The 22,343-nt window shown below is 41.3% G+C and overlaps 1 protein-coding gene across 4 annotated transcripts in view; it reads left to right on the forward strand.

The window, feature by feature from the left end:
- Positions 1–22,343, forward strand: part of PTBP3 (polypyrimidine tract binding protein 3) — a 245,772-nt gene that overhangs the window by 143,610 nt on the left and 79,819 nt on the right. For all 4 annotated transcript variants that reach the window (XM_077475341.1, XM_077475339.1, XM_077475338.1 and 1 more), the window contains 2 exons: positions 4,646–4,812; positions 20,684–20,830. In XM_077475341.1, the coding sequence (XP_077331467.1) occupies positions 4,646–4,812; positions 20,684–20,830 (314 nt within the window). The remainder of the gene's footprint in view (positions 1–4,645; positions 4,813–20,683; positions 20,831–22,343) is intronic.

Raw genomic sequence — 22,343 nt, forward strand, 5'->3', positions numbered from 1 at the left:
GCACATCACCCCCTGCAGGGAAGTGTGTGCGTTTCATCTGGTGCCATGTCTCGCTTTCAATACAGTGTAGTCGTGGCTCCAGACCTCCATAGCAAATAAATCTTCCTCCATATCACGAAGGAGGAAGAATAAAGAATTATATATATATATATATATATATACCTCAAATAAAATTAAATTAAAAAGGGAGGAGGGGACTAGTCCAACCACAAAATTAAAAATTATTAACTAACACTTAATAATCAAAAATGGATAAAACATACAAGGCACTTTGTAATACATGGCTAACTCAGTATGTGGTTAAACACTTCATAATATTAAGATAGCGGTATTAACTAAGCTACAAAGTTCACCCACAGCAAAAAGTGAAAGGGGCATACACAACTGCATTATGTAGAACTCAATACATTATGAGAAAAAAGATGAGAAAAAAGATATTTCTCTCTCAAAATGGAAAGAATGGGAGCTTACAAGAAAAACCATCAAACGCTACATTGAGGTAGAAAAATCCACAAATATCCAGATCCCACAATGTCTGATGGAAAAAGTCATAAATGCTTTACGTCTGTGCCTAGAACACTGGCAGGAACAACACGTTAAGCATTATTAATAAACGCATTAACGTCTGTATCTGTGTTCATACCGTAAGGGGTGTAAGTTTTTAGTCTATGGATCCACGACATCTCCAGCCGTGAGATCTCTCTGACCAGAGCTCCCCCCCTCCAGTGGGGTTTGTACTTATCAATCCCCATGTACAAAGTGTTAGACGGATCCCTTCCATGTTTCTCGTCATAATGTCTAGAAAGGGGATGTTTGTCAAAACCCCGTTTAATGTTGGCGATATGCTCATTCAATCTGATCTTGAGGGCTCTCTTAGTTCTCCCCACGTACTGAAGCCCACAAGGACATTGGATGAGATAAACCACTGCTTCTGACGAGCATTTGATGAACGGCTCCACTGTATACCTTCTCTGGGTGCTGGTGGAGACGAATTCAAGGATTTTAGAATTTTTGTTCTTATTGTAGGAGCACACCTGACAATTCCTACACCTATAGAACCCTTTAAGGTTCTGAAATTTACTGTATTTAGTTATAAGTAATGCCTTATGGTTTATTTAGTCATTAGTTTGGTGTGTTAGAATAATAGATCACAAGATACACTTCTTTAAGGTAGAGTGGTTTACATCCTAATAGAAGTATTAGGGATTGCGCAGTTCTCTTCTTTTTCTTAGTACATGTGCTAACACTGCATATGTGAATGGGCCTCAAGTGATGTGTTGAGCATCATGCACGTGGGCAGAAAAAATATTCAGCTTTCAGAAGCATTTGATTGCCTCTCAATGCAGCTCTGTATTAGCCAGTGTGTCCACGCATAGTGTTACATTTAGATTCTTAGATTTAGATTTGTATTTTAGTGTAGCATTTAGGGGCATAAAAAATGCCCCAGACCTGCATTCATAGAGAAGCATACTGACATACATTTGCACATAATTTTAGGTCTAGCTACTAGAAGTGAATATTCTAACCACTAGAATGCCAATTTACACATACGCCTTGCATGCATGGACATGTAAATATCCACTAGACTAAGCATTTTCTGCACTGAATGTGACTGCCAAGATGTCTATGTGCATGTAGCTTTAGGTGAAAAAAGGCATAGAGTCCAATTATAAACAAGGCTCTCAACTTATCCAGGCCTCTTTACTTTTTTTTTTTTTGGCCCTACTATGGATCACAGGAGTGAAGTTTGTTCTGCACTCCTGTGACCCATTTTCAGCTGACAGCCGGTTAAAACTGCTGGGAGACTGAGCCAGCCTTTCCCGCCACCTGCATAGCTCAACGCTATAGTGAGCGACGGAGGGACAGAGCAGAGGTCCCGTGACTGACAGTCATGGGAGAACTGAGCATCGCTTAGTTCTCAGTGTAGATGTAGCAGGGGACAAATTCAAGTGAGTTTACTTTTTTAATTTTTAAGCAATTTGTGTTGTACATTTATAAATATCTTTTTTATAAAGATTCTGTTTTGCTTTGCTAATTTAAATGTTTTAGATAATTTCTCTGCTTATTAATATTGTGATTATGATGGAAACTTGTGAAACTATATCCCAAATATTTTACTCTAGTTAATAAGGGCACAGTCTGACCTTTAAGCATCCTGAACTAGGTGTGAGCCATCATTATCAAGAGAGTTTTCAAAACTATTTGTTTATTTATTTTTCATTTTTGCAGGTGTTGTGTTTTTTTTTATTTTATTTTTTTACCCCCACCAATGCTTTTTTTTTTTCTAACCCCACAACACCCTTTAGTGTAATCCCAGTTATTTTGCTGCTTTTTATTGACGGGCTTTAAAAGTGTGCTGTGTGAACCCTTATCAGCAGCTGACTTTTTCATGTGCTCTACATGATACGCTTATAAAAGTATAATCTTTGGCCTTATTTGTTGTCTTTTGAAAAAAGTCCCTGTTTTGGATCCCTCTTTTTAGTCATGTGCAATAATTACAAGTCATTTCTTTGGGCTAATATTCAGCAGGCCTCATACTATATGGAAAAAATTCTGACTGCTGTGTACATGCTTGACAAATGGCAGGCAAAAGCATTTCCGTTATCAAGTTTCTTTGTGCTTTTTGTTTCTGCCAGGTTTGGGTATTTTTTTTTTTGTTGAAACTGGTTTATTCAGTTATAGTGACTTTCACATTTAGTAGCAAACTTTTACCAGTTTCTTTTCAGTCTTTTACTGCTTAATGTTTGCCAGCATTTGCCTGTCTAGCTCTGTCATGTTGGTGTTTGGTTAGATGTTATGTGCATAATGGTATGCATGTGCTAGGATCTTTTATTTTATTTTCAGAGCTTTCGGCTTTAAAATGTGTATGCATGTGTCTGCAACGCCTTCTCACCAGTTAAAGCAAAAATCATACAATCTGCCTGCCCACGCATGGTCCGAATCCCTGCTGAACCACCCAAGTTTTCGAAACGTCAATGGCCGGCTTTGGGGAGTAAAGATAACAGACAAATGCTGGATTCAAGTGGGGATTTTTTTACTTGCTGGGTGACACTGTTGAAATACATAAGTATTTTGCATAAAAGTACTAAATTAACTACTAGAATTTGGAATACAATTTCAACTAAAATCCTGGGCCTAAAGGGTAGGTGTACCCTCTCATGAAAAATGAAGAGTTGAATGAACTCCAAATATCCTGGCTACCCCCTCCAAACCCAGCTGCACATTGGTCAGTGTGATCTTATGGTTGTCCTTTGTGGTGGATACTCGCTCTGCGGCAGTGTAGTGTTTGAGCTGACAGCACAGGCACCACAGCTGCTATATGCAGCAGGGCTAGGATATTCAATTTCTGTGAATGAAAAGTCTTGCTACCACAGCAGGCATAACTTCAGTTTGAATAAGCTGTGAGGGTGTTGCTGAGCATGCTTGTAATTTAGTTTTCATCTAGCTTTGTAAGTGAAATTGGTTACGAAGATATGCGCACAAAGATGGAGGAAGACAGTGCACCCGCCATCTGACAGCGTACAGGGTGGGATAGTTATTTGCGTGGGCATTGTATGTGCTGATAAACCACAATATTTTTTTTTTCTTTTGTTCAGCTTTAGGGCTCATGCCCACCGGGCGTTAGAAAAAAAACGAACTGTAATGCCACTACCTACGCCAGGAAAAAGCACCTGTAAAAATGTGCTTTTAGCAGATTTTTGTATTGGTGTTAATGCACATTTAGCCACGTTAGCTTTTAGTGGCGTTTCTCTGACTCTATTCAAAATCAATAGTTCCTTATGAGAGCCCATTGATTTGAATCGAAGTCTGATCATGATGATCCCACTTACGGTGTGACTTGTGTGCTGAGGATCTTGAAGGGGAACCCCCTGCCAAAATGAAAAAAAAATTGCTGTGGGTCCCCCCCCCCGAAGGATAACGGATTAAGGGGAACCCCCATGCAAAAAAAAATGGTGCGGGTCTTCTCCAAAGTCCATACCAGACCCTGGTATCATCCTGGGGGGAACCCCACAAATCCTTTTTTTTTTTTTTGGCGGGGGGTACTCCTTCAAGATCCTCAGCACACCGTCACATCATCGTGATCCGTTTGTTGTATATTTGTTTTACAATTAAGCAAAATGCATGATGCAGCAGTAAAACCCACACCATCATAATGCCCCGTACACATGCTCTGAAAATCGGACGACGGTTCGTCCATTTTTTTTTTTTCCTTCTTTGCATGCTAGTCGTATATCGAACCTGAAGAGTTTGCTAAAGTTTAACGTTTACGAAAATTCTCATACGACAGAATAAAAAAATCAGAAGTGATGTCATGTGTTGTAGTGTATTTGTATTGTATTTTCAGATGACAACTGTACTGATTCAATGAAAATCGTATGATCTGGTATCGTAAGACAGATGGATTTTTTTTCTATCTAAGATGTATGTATGTATGTATGTATGTATGTATATATATGTGTATATATATATATATTATATTATTACTGGAAATTCTATTTAATCTGCTGGCTCATAGTTCTAATTGGTGGGCTTTACAATTTTACACTAACATGTAAGCCTCAGGTGTAGGTATTTACCAGGTTTTATGTTTTGGCAATTTATTTGAAATGATTTGATTGCTTATTTGTGATATTTTATTTTCCAGCTAATGGGAACAATAAAAAATTTCAAGGAGATCGCTCCCCTTGTTCTCCATCAAGAGTACTCCATATCCGCAAGATTCCAAATGAGGTCACAGAGTCTGAAATCATCTCATTAGGTCTGCCATTTGGAAAAGTAACTAATCTTTTGATGCTGAAAGGAAAAAGCCAGGTAAACCTAATTGCAGTCAGAATAATACATGTGTCTGTCATTCAAAAACACACAGGAAACCGCTTCATAAGTGTATGAAAGTGATCTAAAATACTCTGCAGTACAAAATTGTAATGCATAAAAACATGTGACCTGTCAATAGTTTTTTTAAGGGAGGTTCAGGGCAATTAAATTAAACAAGAAATGCTAAAGCCCACTGTGGTTTTTTTTTTTTATTTTCTTTTTTTTCCCACTTTAAAGTGATTGTAAAGTCTTTTTTTTCTTTGGTAATTTTATATATATAAAAAAAAAAAAAAAAAAACATGTTATAGTTACCTGCTCTGTTGTGGATTTGCACAGAGCAGCCCAGATCCTCCTCTTCTCAAGTCTTTCTTCTGTGATCCGTGCCACTTCTTCCTGTTGAGTGCCCCCACAGCAAGCAGCTTGCTATGGGGGCACGCCTAGCCGAGTCACAGCTCAGGAAAGTATTAAGGGGGCTGCTGCACACAGAAGGCTTTATATCTTAATGCATAGAATGCATCAAAGCGATAATCCAGCCATGATTTTTTTTTTTTTTAATAAAGACAACCGAGATGTTCTTATTACTACGTTTTTAATGCGAACTATAAATGCAAAGTCCCTTTTAGTACTATAGTATTTATTTTTTTTTATTTTTTTTAATAAAAGAAATGATGATTCGGGGATAAGGTGCTGCTGATTACCCAGCATGCACCTCATGATCTCGTGCATGAGCATAAAACCCGAGGCGCAGCACACGATTGTATCTCTGGTTACCATCACATTGGCGGCATCTGAGGAAGGTCCCACCCCGTTGTTTACTCCTAGGAATGATGACACGCATCTCCCAGGAGCCAGGGCGCCGCAGGATATGCCGTTCCTCGCCGTGGCACCCTGCACAGGAATTGGATTGAAGAGGATGCTGCAAAGTAGCAAATGTGGGTGGAACTCTGCTTTTAAGATAAAAAAAAAAAAACTTCTGACTTTACAACCCTTTTAATGTTTGTTGACCCCATATAATACCCAGCCAGGAAAAAACATATTGGCCGGAGAAATTGTGAAATTTTGTGTTTTTTTTATTTGGAAGAAAAAAAGTAACACAAGTAGACATATTTTATACATATGTTAAAAGGTCAAAGCTCTCTTATGTTTACAGTAAATAATGCTCCTTCTTAATAAATACAGTCTAATAAAGCTTTCCATAACATTCTGCATTATTCTTTCCCCCCTAAGGATGTTTCTTGCTTTGTGTTTTTTTTTTTTTTTTAGTTGATTTGCAATTTCTACTTGGTTGCAGCCAGCGCCATCTTAGCTACTGTGTTCTGAGTCTGAAGAGCAGTTTACTTCCGCCCTACCTGTGTTTGTTTGTCCCTGCTGTAACCTTGCACATGCTCAGTAATGTTGTGGCCAAGCCTCGTTTCCATTCCTGATTACTATAAAAATAATATCCCACATTTTTGAAGCATTGAGAGGAGAGCAAGCTTTGCCACACATATTTTTCATTATTGTATCGCGGGACACAGAGGCACAGTAATAACTGGGTTATGTGGCACCTTCAGGTAATGGACACTGGCACACCCTAAACAGGAAGTTCAATTCCCCATATAACCCCTCCCCTCCCTGGGAGTACCTCTGTTTTTTGGCCAGTGTCTTAGGTGTTTGTCACGAGTAAAGCTGTGCTAAGCTCAGGTGGAATATTCCTTGCTAGGGCAAGCTATGCAACTGGATCCATTCAAATTGTCTTTTCCAGGCCGAATTGCATAGTACCTGGGCCTCGTGTCTGAAGAAGCAAGGTTTTACCTGTAACGCTTCTCTTTTTTTAGAGACCGGGCCCTCAGGATCCAGTATTTTTTTTTTTTTTTTCAGCCATATTCCTGGCGGGGTGCTTTACAGGCCCAGGGTTGTGGATCCCCCATTTAAAAAGGGGGCCCTAGTTCCTGAAGGTTTTTTTAATGGAGCCCACCACAGAACCCTGCAGCTGGATAAGGTAAGGGAGATTCCTCAGGAATTTTTCTAATTCGTGTGGGTTTTCTCCTTTAAGTAAATGCTGTCATGCCTTTAGTCACCACAGGGGGCTGTCAAGAGCACATACCTGTTCCATGCTTGTCAGTCTCGCTCTGTGTAACAAGCTGCATGCTTCCTCCGGCCCAAGCTCCAGGTAAAGATGTGGGAAAGGGTTTGTGTTTTTTTTTTTCTCTCCTAGGAATGCCCCCCACCTAGATAGCCTTAGCCTTACCCCAGGCAAAGGGAGCATAGCGTGAGTTGTCGGTGTGCCGCGCCACTCCCACCGCCATTACAACGGTTCCCATGGGCAGCTCTCCTCCACCCCAGTCCTCCATGTGGTCTGGTCAGGATCAGAGCCCGCTCGTACGCAAAAAATATCTATTTTGAAATAGATGGTGGGTGGTCGGAGGAAGGGGGCGGGGTTTGTTGGTGTGCTTCAGTGTCCACAACGCAGGCTGTATAGTTATAAAATGGACCCTTTTTCAGGTGCATACAACTGAAGGAGGGACTAAGAGTGGACGGGTGGCATGTGAGTGTGGGTGACATGGTCATTCCCAGGCACATTTACTTAGGTGTTAGGCTCTGCTTAATAGCAGCGGCAGTTGTTGGACTATTGCTCAACAGTGGGGGTGTTTTTTTTTTTTTTTTTGTGGTACCTGTGCGTTGTGCTCAACACTATGACCAGAGGATGTGGTACAAATGTCACAAAAACCAAGGGCACAAAGGGTTCGCCCTCAGGCCCAAAGGACCCTCCCTCTGCAACACTATCCCGATCTAGGGAGGCTGGTCAGAGTAAGCCATCAGGGTCATCAAGGGCTGCAATTGCTTCTGACACTTCCCTGTCTATATAACTGAGCAGGTTTTCCCCTCAGCTATAAGTGGATTAGAGGAAAGATTAGTGGCTTTAATCACATCTTCACAGAGTGGAAGAAAATGCATTAGGTCCCCTTCTACCAGCCAGGATCCTCAAATTGAGGAACTGGGGGAGGGGGAAGATGAATCCCCCTCAGGGGACCGGGAAGAGGCTGATGATTCCTCTTCCGAGGGATCAAGTGGGGAAGGACCTTCTTCAGCTTCACATGCCGAGAAGTTGCTGGTACATTCTCTTACTGAAATGGTCTGCTCCACATTTAAGCTACCCTTAACGGAGTCGGAGCCCACTTCCTGTTTGGATTCACTAAAGCCTTCTCAAGCCCTGCATGCCTTTCCTGTCCATTCATTATTAGAACAGCTTATGTATTCTGAGTGGGATCACCCAGATAAGCACTTTTTCCCTCCTAAAAAGACTTTATCCTATGGTGGAAAAATTAAGATGTGGAGTATACCAGCAATTGACGCTGCTATATCCTCTGTGAATAAGTTTGACTTGTCCGGTTGACAATGCGCAAATGCTTAGGGATCCAACTGATAAATTGAAATTCCTGTTAAAAAAAAACATTTTCTCCTTGGCAGGTTCAGTGACTCAACCTGCAGTGGCGGCAATTGGGGTATGTTAATCCTTGAGAGATCATTTGAAACAGGTGCTCAAGATGTTCTCTGAACAGCAGGCTCAGGATTTAGCTGAGCTGCCAGCGGCTTTGTTTTTTGCAATTGACGCAATCAGAGATTCTATTCTTTACACCTCTCGCCTTATGCTTCAATTGGTACATATGCATAGAATCTTATGGTTGAAAAGTTGGTCAGCAGAAGTGCCATGCAAAAAGCTCCTGGCTGGTTTTCCTTTCCTCAGTGAAAAGCTGTTTGGGGAGGATTTGGACAAATATATCCAAAAATATCAAGTGGGAAAAGTACCCTTTTGCCAGTTAAGAAAAAGAGTAAACATCCCCTCATTCAAATGAACTCTTTCTCCAGTGCCAGGGACAGCACAATGAGTGTGCCGTGAATTGGGTGAAATATGCACGTGTGCCGCTGATGTCATGAAAATGAAAGACACATTTGCAAGCAAACGGAGAAGGTTAGAACTGAGTCGTACACCACAATTTGTACAGTGCTAGTCACTGATTTAAATGGGGAAAAGTTATCTGGGTGAGTTTACTTTAAGTGGTTAAATGGTTGGTGGTGGCTCACCAGTTGTAATAAAAACAACATTTTCAAATCTTGCTTTAAAGTGGTTGTAAAGTCAGTTTTTTTTTTTTTTTTTCTTTAAAAATAATAAACATGTTTATACTTATCTGCTCCGTGCAGTGATTTTGCACAGTGCAATCCAGATCATCCTCTTCTCTTGGGTCCCTCTTCTGTGCTCCTGGCCTCTCCCTCCTGTTGAGTGCCCCCACAGCAAGCAGCTTGCTATGGGGGCATCCGAGCCGAGCCACAGCTCCCTGTGTCCATTCAGACAGAGCCCTGCCCTGGCCCCGCCCACCCGTTTCTCTCCTCATTGACTGACTGACTTTGACAGCAGCGGGAGCCAACGGCACCATGCTGATGTCTCAGCCAATGAGGAGGGGAGTCCTGGCCAGCCAAGTGTCTTGTGCAACATTGCTGGATCTAGAGGGACCTCAGGTAAGTATTGGGGGGCTGAGGAGGGCTGCTGCACACAGAAGGCTTTTTATCTTAATGCATTAAGAAAAAAAACCTTCTGCTCTTACAATCACTTTAAAAAAGTCCTGCTTTAAGTTGTTACTTTATTTTATAGATCAGTTTCTCCAGGAATTCCTTTTGGCTTTCCTAAAGCACACCCAAATGTATAAAATTGTTCAACAACTTGTGTTTAGGTGATTTCATGTTACTGATTAGTCTGTGGTTTGTATTCATATTTTCTTGCTTTTTGGCTTTGATATGTCTTAAGTTGTTTGGAATGCACTCGCCTCTTCATTTGCTTTGAGCAAATATCTTTTTGTAGTAGCAAGCACATTTTTATTACTAGATCTGTAAAACAGTAGTTTGAAATGTGTTTAAAATGTGTTTGCCTTTTCTATCTAGTTTGTCATTGAGATTTTAATGTGCTTTGATTGAATTTGATAGCACTGTTAGCATTTAATAGCTCCGTGAGTAGCACTTTAGCCTTGTAGAGCTTAAAGGGTAAATGCACTTATCCTGTCTTTCCTCCTTACCTAACTTACATTACCCATCCCCACACTAGATGCATAAACGCCTGTGCAGTAGTTCCCCATAGACCTTTATAGGGTTATGTTCTAAAGCCGGAGATGCTCAGATGACTGTCCCGTAAAAGTCATTAGAAAGCTAAGACAGGCTGGATTGATGTGAACAGAGTTTGTTTCTAAGATACTTCTCACGAGACCCCTCTTTGGAATACATGTGCCTTGACTACTTTGACAACAGTGCAGTATTCATGGTGACTTACTCACATTGGGTCTAAAATTGATCCTTTTATTTTAGGATTATATGTACAAGACCATTGGCTGTTTTACTAATTACCTGACTTTTCCACCTGAGAGGCTCTGGCATCACCCTGGCTTACTCATTTGCACATACACATACTATGAATTCCAGTCTACCCTATTGGCTGGTATTGCTCTATTAAACTTTAGGAGCGCATTCCAGTGTAATTCTTATATCATGATCTCCTTGAAGAAAGATTACCCAAAACAAGTTGAGTCCACAACTGTGAACTGTAAGGCCCCATGCACACAAGACGCCGGTGCAAACTCTGCCGAACACATGTTTTTAAAAGCTGAAACCGGCGTTTAGAAAGGCCATTTTGCTGCGTTTGCATGCCGTGTATAACCGCGTTTGCGCCTAGAAGCGTTTATATAAGATAACCTCATAAGAACCCCCCCAGTTCAAAAAACAGTATTTAACTATTCCAGCTATTTTGTGAGACCAGAGTGAGTAGCAACAGCTGTGAGAGCAGCAGTGTACTTGTATATAGCATATCACTTTCCACGTCACTTGCCACGTAACCTGCCACAAGTTGTGGATTGTCCACTTGCCACAAGTTGTGGATTGTCCACTTGTCACGTCACCTGCCACAAGTTGATTGTTCAAATCTAACAACATATGGGTTAAATTCCAATTATACTTCGGATAACAGCAATGCTAGTGGTGTATTGGATTGGATCAAGGGCTCATTAGGGTATATAAATGGTCTATGAATCATTGCAAGCAATTACAATTGTTTAAAATATATTTTTTTAATGTTTTTTTCATCATTTGCCATCATTTTTGAGATTTTTAATGTAAAAAAAATAGGGCACCTTTTAAAAACCTTTAAAAACGCTTATAAACGCAAACATGGTACCGGCATTTAGCTGCGGTTGGCGTCTGAACCCATTTTTTTGCTTCTGGAAAAAATGAGGTTAAACGCAACTGCCTAAAAACGAGACTGTGTACATGGACACATATGATAACATTGAATGAGTTCAGGGGCAGTTGAAAAAAGTGTCCAACTGCCTCTGAACGCGCGTTTAACAACGTCTCGTGTGCATGGAGCCTTATGCAGGCCATACATGGTCGAATTTCGAACAAATTTTCTTTTCAAAATCAGAAAATTTGTTTTCTTTGTGATCCGATGATGCCACGATTGATTTTCGAAATTCGGCCGACCAAGCCTTCAATTTCACCTCATGTTGCTACAGAAAATAATTTTTCTTGACCGGGAATCTTCTTTTCTCTCCGTAAACTTTCTTTTCTAATTACATTTCTCGCACGAGTCTCCCGTCATTGATTAGAAAATCGTTAGTTTTTCAAAAAATTTCCAACATGTCCGATTCCTCAAATTTTATGTCCGCACGAAAATCGGCTGTTGCTGCAGCCCACTAATGGTGCGAAATTCATATAAAAATTCTTAGATACGATTTTAGAAAGAAAATTCTTTCGAAATTTGAACCGTGTATGGCCGGCATTAGGCCTCATGTACACTGCTGCTGGTAAACGGACATCCAGAGGCAGTTAGCTGCTTTTTTCAGCTGCCCCCGAACTCATCAAATGTTGAAAATCTTATCAGTACATGTATACAGGTTCGTTTAACCACTTAACAACCGCCCATTGCCGATTAACGGCATCAGGGCGGTTGTTTAACTCTAAGAGGCCGTTAATTAACGGCCTCCTAGAATTCTGCTCTCGCGCGCCCCCTGGGGCGCGCACACGAGAGCATCCGTGACCGCTGGGTCCAGTGGACCCGGCGCATCACGAATCACGGTAAACGGCCGCTCATCGCGGCCGTTTACCACGTGATCGCTCCGTCAAATGACGGAGTGATCACTTGTAAACAAGCCGGCGTCATGTTATGACGCCGGTTCCTCCCTCCCCCTCTCTGTACCGATCGGTACAGCGGAGGGGGAAGAGATCGGTGTCAGCAGCGATGTGGGCTGCATCTGCAGTGCCCACATCGCTGCTCACCGAAAATTAACCCCTCAAATCCCTGCAAATACTCTGCATTACTCTGCAATTCCCTGCAAATACTCTGCATTACTCTGCAATTCCCTGCAAATACTCTGCATTACTCTGCAATTCCCTGCAAATACTCTGCAATTCCCTGCAAATACTCTGCAATGCCCTGCAACACTCTGCAATGCCCTGCAACACTCTGCAATGCCCTGCAACACTCTGCAATGCCCTGCAACACTCTGCAATGCCCTGCAACACTCTGCAATGCCCTGCAACACTCTGCAATGCCCTGCAACACTCTGCAATGCCCTGCAACACTCTGCAATGCCCTGCAACACTCTGCAATGCCCTGCAACACTCTGCAATGCCCTGCAACACTCCGCAATGCCCTGCAACACTCCGCAATGCCCTGCAACACTCCGCAATGCCCTGCAACACTCCGCAATGCCCTGCAACACTCCGCAATGCCCTGCAACACTCCGCAATGCCCTGCAACACTCCGCAATGCCCTGCAACACTCCGCAATGCCCTGCAACACTCCGCAATGCCCTGCAACACTCCGCAATGCCCTGCAACACTCCGCAATGCCCTGCAACACTCCGCAATGCCCTGCAACACTCCGCAACGCTCTGCAACACTCCGCAACGCTCTGCAATACCCTGCAACACTCTGCAACACCCGCCAATACCCTGCAACACTCTGCAATGCTCTGCAACCCCCGCCGATACCCTGCAACACTCTGCAATGCTCTGCAACCCCCGCCGATACCCTGCAACACTCTGCAATGCTCTGCAACCCCCGCCGATACCCTGCAACACTCTGCAATGCTCTGCAACACCCGCCAATACCCTGCAACACTCCGCAATGCCCTGCAACACTCCGCAATGCCCTGCAACACTCCGCAATGCCCTGCAACACTCCGCAATGCCCTGCAACACTCCGCAATGCCCTGCAACACTCTGCAATGCTCTGCGACCCCCGCCGATACCCTGCAACACTCTGCAATGCTCTGCAACACCCGCCAATACCCTGCAACACTCTGCAATGCTCTGCAACACCCGCCAATACCCTGCAATGCTCTGCAACGCAGTACTCTGCAACACCATGCTCTGAGATACCCAGCCATAGTCGGTGATACCCTGCAATACCCAGCCATAGACATCTCCCGCCGCCCTCCGCCCTCCGGTGCTTCTACCGAATCGCTAATACGATCAAAGCCAGAATCTTTTTTTTTTTTTTCAGGCTTCCCAGCTTAGAGGTGAGATGTGGGTCTTATTGACCCCACATCTCACTGTAAAGAGGACCTGTCATGCCATATTCCTATTACAAGGGATGTTTACATTCCTTGTAATAGGAATAAAAGTGATCAAAAAAATTATTTTTGGGGAAAAAAATGTCAAACTAAAATAAATAAAGTAAAATGAACAATAAAAAAAAATGTTTTTTTTAAAGCGCCCCTGTCCCCATGTGCTCGCATGCAGAAGCGAACGCATGCGTAAGTCCCGCCCACATATGAAAACGGTGTTCAAACCACACATGTGAGGTATCGCTGCGAACGTTAGAGCGAGAGAAATAATTCTAGCCCTAGACCTCCTCTGTAACTCAAAACATATAACCAGTAAAAAAAATGTAAATCGTCGCCTATGGGGATTTTTAAGTAGCGACGTTTGCCGCCATTCCACGAGCGTGTGCAATTTTGAAGAGTGACATATTAGGTATCTATTTACTCAGCGTAACTTCATCTTTCACATTATGCAAAAATTGGGCTAACTTTACTGTGTTTTTTTTTTTTTTAAGCACAAAACAGTTTTTTTTCCAAAAAAAAGCATTCGAAAAATTACTGCGCAAATACCGTGCGAGATAAAAAGTTGCAAAGACCACCATTGTATTCTCCAGGGTGTTTGCTAAAAAAACATATATAATGTTTTGGAGTTCTATGTAATTTTCTAGCAAATAAATGATAATTTTTACATGTAGGAGAGAAATGTCAGAATTGTCCTGGGTGCTCCAGAACGCCTGATGGCGCTCCCTGCATGTTGGGCCTCTGTATGTGGCCACGCTGTGTAAAAGTCTCACACATGTGGTATCACCATACTCGGGAGTAATAGCAGAATGTGTTTTGGGGTGTAATTTGTGGTATGCATATGCTGTGTGTGAGAAATAACCTGATAATATGACAATTTTGTGAAAAAAAAAAAAAAAGTAAAAAGAATCTTGATTTTGCAAAGAATTGTGGGAAAAAATGACAACTTCAAAAAACTCATCATGCCTCTTACTAAATACCTTGGAATGTCTTCTTTCCAAAAAGGGGTCATTTGGGGGGTATTTGTACTTTTCTGGCATGTTAGGGTCTCAAGAATTGAAATAGGCCGTCAGTACTTCAGGTGTGATCAATTTTCAGATATTGGCACCATAGCTTGTGGACTCTATAACTTTCACAAAGACCAAATAATATCCACCAATTTGTACTTATTTTTACCAAAGATATGTAGTAGTATAAATTTTGGCCAAAATTTATGAAGAAAAAATTTCTAATCTGCTAAATTTTCTAACAGAAACAAAGAAAAATTCGTTTTTTTACAGAATTTTCGGTATTTTTTCTTTTATAGCACAAAAAAAAAAAAAACCCAGCGGTGATTAAATACCACCAAAAGAAAGCTCTATTTGTGTGAAAAAAAGGACAAAAATTTCATATAGGTCCAGTGTTGCATGACTGAGTAATTGTCATTCAAAATGCGAGAGCACCGAAAGCTGAAAATTGGTCTGGTTATTAAGGGTGTTTAAGTGCCCAGTGGTCAAGTGGTTAATGTCGTTTTTAGGCAGTTGAGTTTAGAGGACTTTTTTGGAAAGCAAAAAAATTAGTTCAGACACTGAGTATAGAGGCATTTCAAGCGTCAAATGTGGTAAATCACATTTAAAGCCTTTTTTTTTTTTTTCATTGTTTCATTTTTTTCCAACGCTACTAAATGCAAACGTGGCAAAACGGATGTTTAAATGTGGCTTACTATCTGTCAAATTAAATCGTTCAGGCGAGGTTGTAAAAACGTCCCGTGTACATTAAGCCTAATAAAAATCTTTGCATGTTGTAAACCCCTATGCGGAGAGTATGTTTTTGCATTAGATTTTTAATGGTATACAATAAAGTTGTTTTTATGGTCCTCTTTTTATGTCCACAAAGTCCCTTAACCACTTAACGACCGCCGCATGCCATTGTACGTCATCACAATGGCATGTACAGGCACAAGCACGTACATGTACGTGCTTGCCTTCCAGCGGGTGGGGGGTCCGATCGGACCCCCTCCCGCTGGATGCGGCAGTCCGGTTCGCTTCAGGAGCGATCCGGGATGAGGGGATGGCCGTTGGTTTCTGCCCATCCCCTCTCGATCGCTCCTGGCGAATGAGAAGCTTCCTCCCACTGTGTATTGTATACACAGGCAGGGAGGAAGTGATGTCATTCTCCTCGGGGCGGTCTTATTGACCGGACTACGAGGAGAGGACACAGTAAGTCTGCACCAAACACTACACTGACACTAACTAACACACAGGCACACAAACCCCCCCCCCCCCCCGATTTCCCCTAGTTAACCCTTTCACCAGCGATCACCGTATAAGTGTCACTGGTGACGCTGGTTAGCCAGTTAGTTATTTAGGTTCCCTGTCAGGTTTTTATATAGCGCCAGGGACCCCCATAAACTACCTAATAAAAATTTTAACCCCCTGATTGCCCCTAGTTAACCCTTTCACCAGTGATCACCGTATAAGTGTTACGGGTGACTCTGGTTAGTTAGTTTGCTTTTTATAGCATCAGGGCACCCACCATTTATTACCCAATAAAGGTTTAACCCCCTGATCACCCGGCGGGTGATATCAATTAGGTTTTAGGGTCAGGGTCTGCGTCGCCCCAGGCAGCGCTAGGTTAGTGCCAGTACCGCCAACACCCACGCGCAAAGCATAAACCTCCCATAGTGGTATAGAATCTGAACAGATCAATATCTGATCTGATCAGATCTATACTAGCGTCCCCAGCAGTTTAGGGTTCCAAAAAAACGCATTGTTAGTGGGATCAGCCCAGATACCTGCTAGCACCTGCGTTTTGCCCCTCCGCCCAGCCCACCCAAGTGCAGTATCGATCGATCACTGTCACTTACAAAACACTGAACACATAACTACAGCGATCGCAGAGTCAGGCCTGATCCCTGCGATCGTTAACAGTTTTTTTTGGTAGCGTTTTATATATAAATCCGGAAGGCAGTGCTTGGTTTTCGGGGTCCCGTACGTGGCTAGGCTCCCAAAAAGTCCCCCACATGTGGTATCCCCGTACTCGGGAGAAGCAGCAGAATTTATTTTGGGGTGCAATTTGACTTATGCCCATAGCATGTGTGAGCAATATATCATTTAGTGACAACTTTGTGCAAAAAAAAAAAAAATTTAATATTCCCGCAACTTGTGGCAAAATATAAAATATTTCAGTGGGCTCAACATGCTCCTCAGCAATTTCCTTGGGGTGTCTACTTTCCAAAATGGGGTCATTTGGGGAGGGGGGGGGTTGTACAGCCCTGCCATTTTAGCACCTCAAGAAATTAGATAGGCAGTCATAAATTAAAAGCTGTGTAAATTCCAGAAAATGTACTCTGGTTTGTAGACGCTATAACTTTTGCGCAAACCAATAAATATACGCTTATTGACATTTTTTTTTTTTTTACTAAAGACATGTGGCTGAATAAATTTTGCCCTAAATGTATGACTAAAATTGAGTTTATTCGATTTTTCTTATAACAAAAAGTAGAAAATATAATTTTTTCTCAAAATTTTCGGTCTTTTTCCATTTATATCGCAAAAAATAAAAATCACAGAGGCAATCAAATACCATCAAAAGAAAGCTCTATTTGTGGGAAGAAAAGGACGCAAATTTCGTTTGGGTACAACATTTCATGACCGCGCAATTACCAGTTAAAGCAGTGCAGTGCGAAATTGTAAAAAGACCTCTGGTCCTTAGGCTGAAAATTGGTCCAGGGCTAAAGTGGTTAATGTATATTCTGTTCATAGTTGATTTGCTGGGATATATGTATAGCATACACAGCCTGTATTTTTCTCCTGCTATAGTCATTCACAAACTACTGTGTAAGCATGGCCAGTGTGCAGAAGAATTTCAAGATGGGATGTAAACAAATGGCTTTGGCACAGCCACTGTTCAAGGTCAAAATGTTTCTAAGGGAGGGGTGATGATACTTACTTTTTGTAAATGCTAGATGCTTGGCTGTCACTTATCTGATCTAATAGTTTCTATACTTGGTCACTAACTTAGAACAAGCTTACAGATCTGGAAAAAGTCTGAACTTATGGTTAGCATGCTTGTTATCTGTCAAGAACCCAGAAAGTATTGAAATGTATTCAATACATTTGACATCATGTAGGTTTTGGTAAAAAGTCTTGTTTTCAGTGAAAACTATTTTCATTGGTTCTTCTCATAGTCTGGAAAATACTGATTGTCTCCTAAAAATGACTCTAGTAAGTGCATGGGTTTGTAGACAAGGACTTCAGATAATGATTTCCATAGGACACATACACTATATTAACAAAAGTATTGGGATACCTACCTTTACGCACACATGAAATTTAACGGCATCCCAGTCTTAGTCCGTAGGGTTCAATATTGAATTGGCCCACCCATTATGCCTAAGCCCTATCTCTGTACATAGCGCATTCCTGAACCCTACACTCTGTACGTCATGCACTCTTTAATTTTTTTTTTTTTTTTTTTTATATGTTGATGGCAGGTGCAGCTTTGCCTCACCTGCATCCCCTAACTGCACTATACCCACTCCTTAGCTGCTTTTGCATTGCGCTTTGTCTGCTCTTTGCAACCTGACAGAAGCCATTGCAGGAAAGAGCACAGTTTGTTCTATTTTTACAAAGTATGAAAAACTGCACCCTGCGCGTAGCGCTCTCCTGAACCCTGCGCACTCCTGAGCCCTGCGCGTAGCGCACTCCTGAGCCCTGCACTCTGTACGTAGCTTACCCCCAGATACAACCATTAATCTGTATTCACTGTGGCTATTCAATAAAATGAAGACATTTTAAGAGTAACAACCGGAGTGTAGATCATTTTTTTTCTACCAGATACAACCAGCCTTTGTGACACCCCTGCCTTAGGGGGGTATGGACTAAGGCAATAGATAACATTCCCCCTCTAAAACCATGCTGAATGGGTTAAAATGATGCAAATTAGTGTCTAAAGATTTGTAAAAGTAGGAAAAACTGCTCTTTCCTGCAATGGCTTCTGTCAGGTTGCACGGAGCACACAAATTGCGATGCAGAAGCAGCTGAGTGGGTATACTGCATCCCCTGACTGCACGTGAGGCAGAGCCTCACCTGCCATTAAAATAAAAGAATAAAAATAATATAATGAAAAAAGCACTATTGACTTCGAGGGTCGTTGCTTGGTGACCTGGGGTCACAGAGACCCCAAATTTGGGGGGGTAGGTAGCTGGAGTCCTACCCCACCACTGGTCAAATGGAGCTCCTATCATCTTTGATTCTGAATACAGGGCTCCTTACACAGCCTGTCAAAAGCTACATACAGGGCAGCCAGTATAAATACAGTGTGTTTGCAACAGACTGAGTGGATGAGCTCACATTGCCTTTCCTCACTTCTTGTCAGAGGCACTGAGCTCAATGGACAGTTTGGAGCCTTAGACCAATGTTAAAGCACCATTGGCCCAAGCTGTCCAATAAAAATGCTGCAGTGGAGGCTCTCCTCTCACTGCATTGTCTTAAAAGGGTCATGTGTCTAAAAGACGCATGCTCCCTTCCAGTCCAGCCCTCTTAAATACAAGGAAAAATATGGGTTTATGTGCATAAGATTTCCCGTAATCCCATGTTTTTCTCACACAATTAAGAGGGAGAATGATAATCTGCTGCTGCTCAAAAGGTACAACAAGCTAAATCATATATTTATATTATACTTTATGTTATAAGATAATTTATTATTTATCGATTTACTGTGAAGTTACTGGTTTGAAGTTATAACTTCAAACTTCAGTAATTTGTCCATTAATCCACTCTCTTGAGTACAGTTTTTGAAAATTATAGTGAATTGCCTTAAAACTAATATAATAATAATTTGTATATTACTTGCTTATGGTAATTAACCCCTTACCACCCAGGCCAATTCTGACACTTCTCTATTGCATGTAAAAAAACATAATTTATTTTCCTAGAAAATTACTCTGAACCACCAAACTTATATATATATATATATTTATATTTATTAAATGTTTTGGCATTTTCCCACTAAAGTTAGCCAATTTTTTTTACTTTGTATAATGTGAAGGATGTAAATAGATAACCTACATGCCACCCTTTGAAATGGCGCACACTTGTGGAATGGTGCCAAACTTCAGTAGTTAAGAATCTCCATAGACAGCGCTCTAAATTTTTTTTACAGGTTACATGTTTAGAGTTAAGCCTCATACACACGATCGGATTTTCTGTAGACAAAGCGTATGGACTTTTGTCCCAAGGGCGAACAAACGGCGCACAATTGTTGGCCAACAAACGCGAACGTAGTGATGTACTTCGTGGTTTTTCAGCTCTTTAGCGCCACCCTTTGGGCACCTTCTGCTAATGTTGTGTTTGGTGAGCATTGATTCCGAGCATGCGTGTTTGTACTTTGGACTTTTGTCTGACAGACTTGTGTACACCTTATCGGAAAATCCGGCAACAGACATTTTTCGGCTGAAAATTTATAAGCCTGCCATCCAACATTTGTCCACGGAAAAACCAACAACAATTGTCCGATGGAGCGTACAAATGGTCGGGTTTTAGGCCAACAGTCTGTCAATGCACAATTCCCGTCGGAAAATCCGATCGCGTGTACGAGGCTTAACAGAGGAGATCTAGTGCTAGAATTATTGCTCTTGATCTAACATTGGTGACGTATGTAACCTGTGTGTATCTGGCTCTGATACTAGCCAGTGCCTCACCAGCCACTCGCCTCAGCGTCCCTTGTATAGTGCAGTCTCACTTCTTCATTTGAAAGGCAGACACTTTGCATGTGAATTGTTATGCTCTCTTATAGGCCCTCTGCCTGTAGAATGGTGACAAGTGACTTTTAGCTCTTAGTTTACTATGTACATTTGGCTTTCTGTAGCTTACAGCAGAATCAGCTGATTCAGGTATAAGCTCGGTTTTCCTAGTTTCCCTTTTCATAGATCAAATGGGGATTTCCAAATTGATTTGTGCATTATCTCTTCTACATACAAATTTGTTTTTCTTCCATTATTTACAAACATATGCCTTTCTCTTATGGTGTTCAGGTAAAAGGTTTGTGTGTTGTCTGTGATTGCTTTGTGAGTGCTATTTATTAACACAAATCTAGAAATGTATTTTACTTTAAAAGATTAGGTTTCTTTTTTGTTTTTATTTCTTTGTGTTTTTTTTTTTTTGTTTTTCCCTCAAGCAACCTGCATTTTAAGCTCTCAAAAGCAAAATACACTCACAGAAGGCCAATCTATAGCGACTATCTTAAGATTGTAGTTCTTAATAATGAATTTAAGGTTTTGTGTATTCTGATTTTTTGCAGGCATTCTTAGAAATGGCTAATGAAGAGGCAGCTGTCACAATGGTGAACTATTACACCCCTCTCACTCCTCATCTCCGCAGTCAGCCTGTCTACATTCAATATTCCAATCACAGGGAACTGAAGACTGACAATCTGCCTAATCAATCAGTGAGTGCTGCTACTTATCAAAAATCATATAGGATATCCGCTCTAAAACATATAAATTACAAATGAGCAGCCGCATAAGCAATCTGACACAAGATGCAAGTAAATGAATATGAGCAGCGCTAAAAAATTTAACTCAATATTGTGAAAACACAAAAATCAATATAATGATGTAAAACTTATTAGGTGAAAAATGTGTATAAAGAAATCCATACCAAATATATAAATAGTGTCCATAGGAGCCCATACACAAGGGCTTAAAATGAAAAACGTGAAACAAAATCCAAAGAAAACAAAAAATCCACAATTCACATGCTCCACCAGTGTCCCCGCAATTACAATTCGTAGTGCTTCCACCACCAGGTTACACCATGTATTAAAGCCTCTTACCACATCCTGCGGACCATCATATAGTATGGTTAAATGCGTGTGTTGCCTCTCCTTATGAAGGGGAAACACCAAAGCGCCAATCTTGATCCAGTCAGGATTGGTTCATCAGCAAGATGAAAAATAATAATAAAAAAAAATAACAAGTGAAAGGAAAGCAAAGGGAATCGCACTAAGCAAATCCTTGGGCAATAGGTTTAAAAAACTTGCATATAGCAATAAAACAGATACAATTGCCCCCCCAAAAAGCAGCAGATGGTGAAGCGTCATAGCCACGCTTCGTCATCACACACGCTTCTGACCGGTGGAAGAGTCCAGTGTTTGGGAGAGCAATTGTACCAGTTTTTATTGCTATATGCAAGTTTTTTTTTTTTTTTTTTTTTTTTTTTTTTAACCTTCTTACACACCTACACCAATCTGCAGCCGCCTCTAAAGCTTGATGGTACTGAAGCTTACCTGCCCCCCCCCCCCTTTTTTTTTTTCGTTCTGCATATTCCTATAAACTAGAGAGGGATCAGTAGGAGGCTTCTGCAGAAATGTGTAGGCAAGCAGCAGCATTTTTTTTTTCTTCTGTCAGGTTTAAAGGAAACACGTTTTAAAGTAAAATGTCCTGAATATTTGTAGGCTGCTGTTTTTCCCTCTCAAGCAGTTGCTTGCTTGCTGCCATTAGTAGTTTTTGGATCACTGATTTAAAAAATAAATGCCGAAAATGAAGTAAAAATTCCTTACACCTATAATGGTCTAGGCCATGACTTTCAGTGTTCTGAAGCCATTGGGACAGTATGAGAACCAGGCAACTAACATTTTTACAAGCCGTAGCAGCCCACTTGTAGGTTTGTACAGAAAGGAAAAAAATGAAAGTATTACTGCATTATCTAACATGCTGAGGAATTGGGTTCTTGATTCTGGGGTTTGTTTTACTTGTTAGAAGATTTTTTACAGGCTTCAGTATAACACTTGTATAGGGCAAGCAGAGAATGCAATAGCCAAATGATGTACATTGAAGCTTATGGTTCTTTTTAAAATAGTAGAAAAACATTATCACACCACTACCTTCCTTGTTTCGAGTCAGTGGGGTTGATTCGCTTAAAAGAAGCAAATAGAATGTTCACCAAGCTTAGTAAAATGA

Source organism: Lithobates pipiens, unplaced genomic scaffold (genome assembly GCF_037356315.1).
Source record: "Lithobates pipiens isolate NorthernLeopardFrog02 unplaced genomic scaffold, aLitPip1_a1.2 Scaffold_13, whole genome shotgun sequence".
Lineage (NCBI taxonomy): Eukaryota > Metazoa > Chordata > Amphibia > Anura > Ranidae > Lithobates > Lithobates pipiens.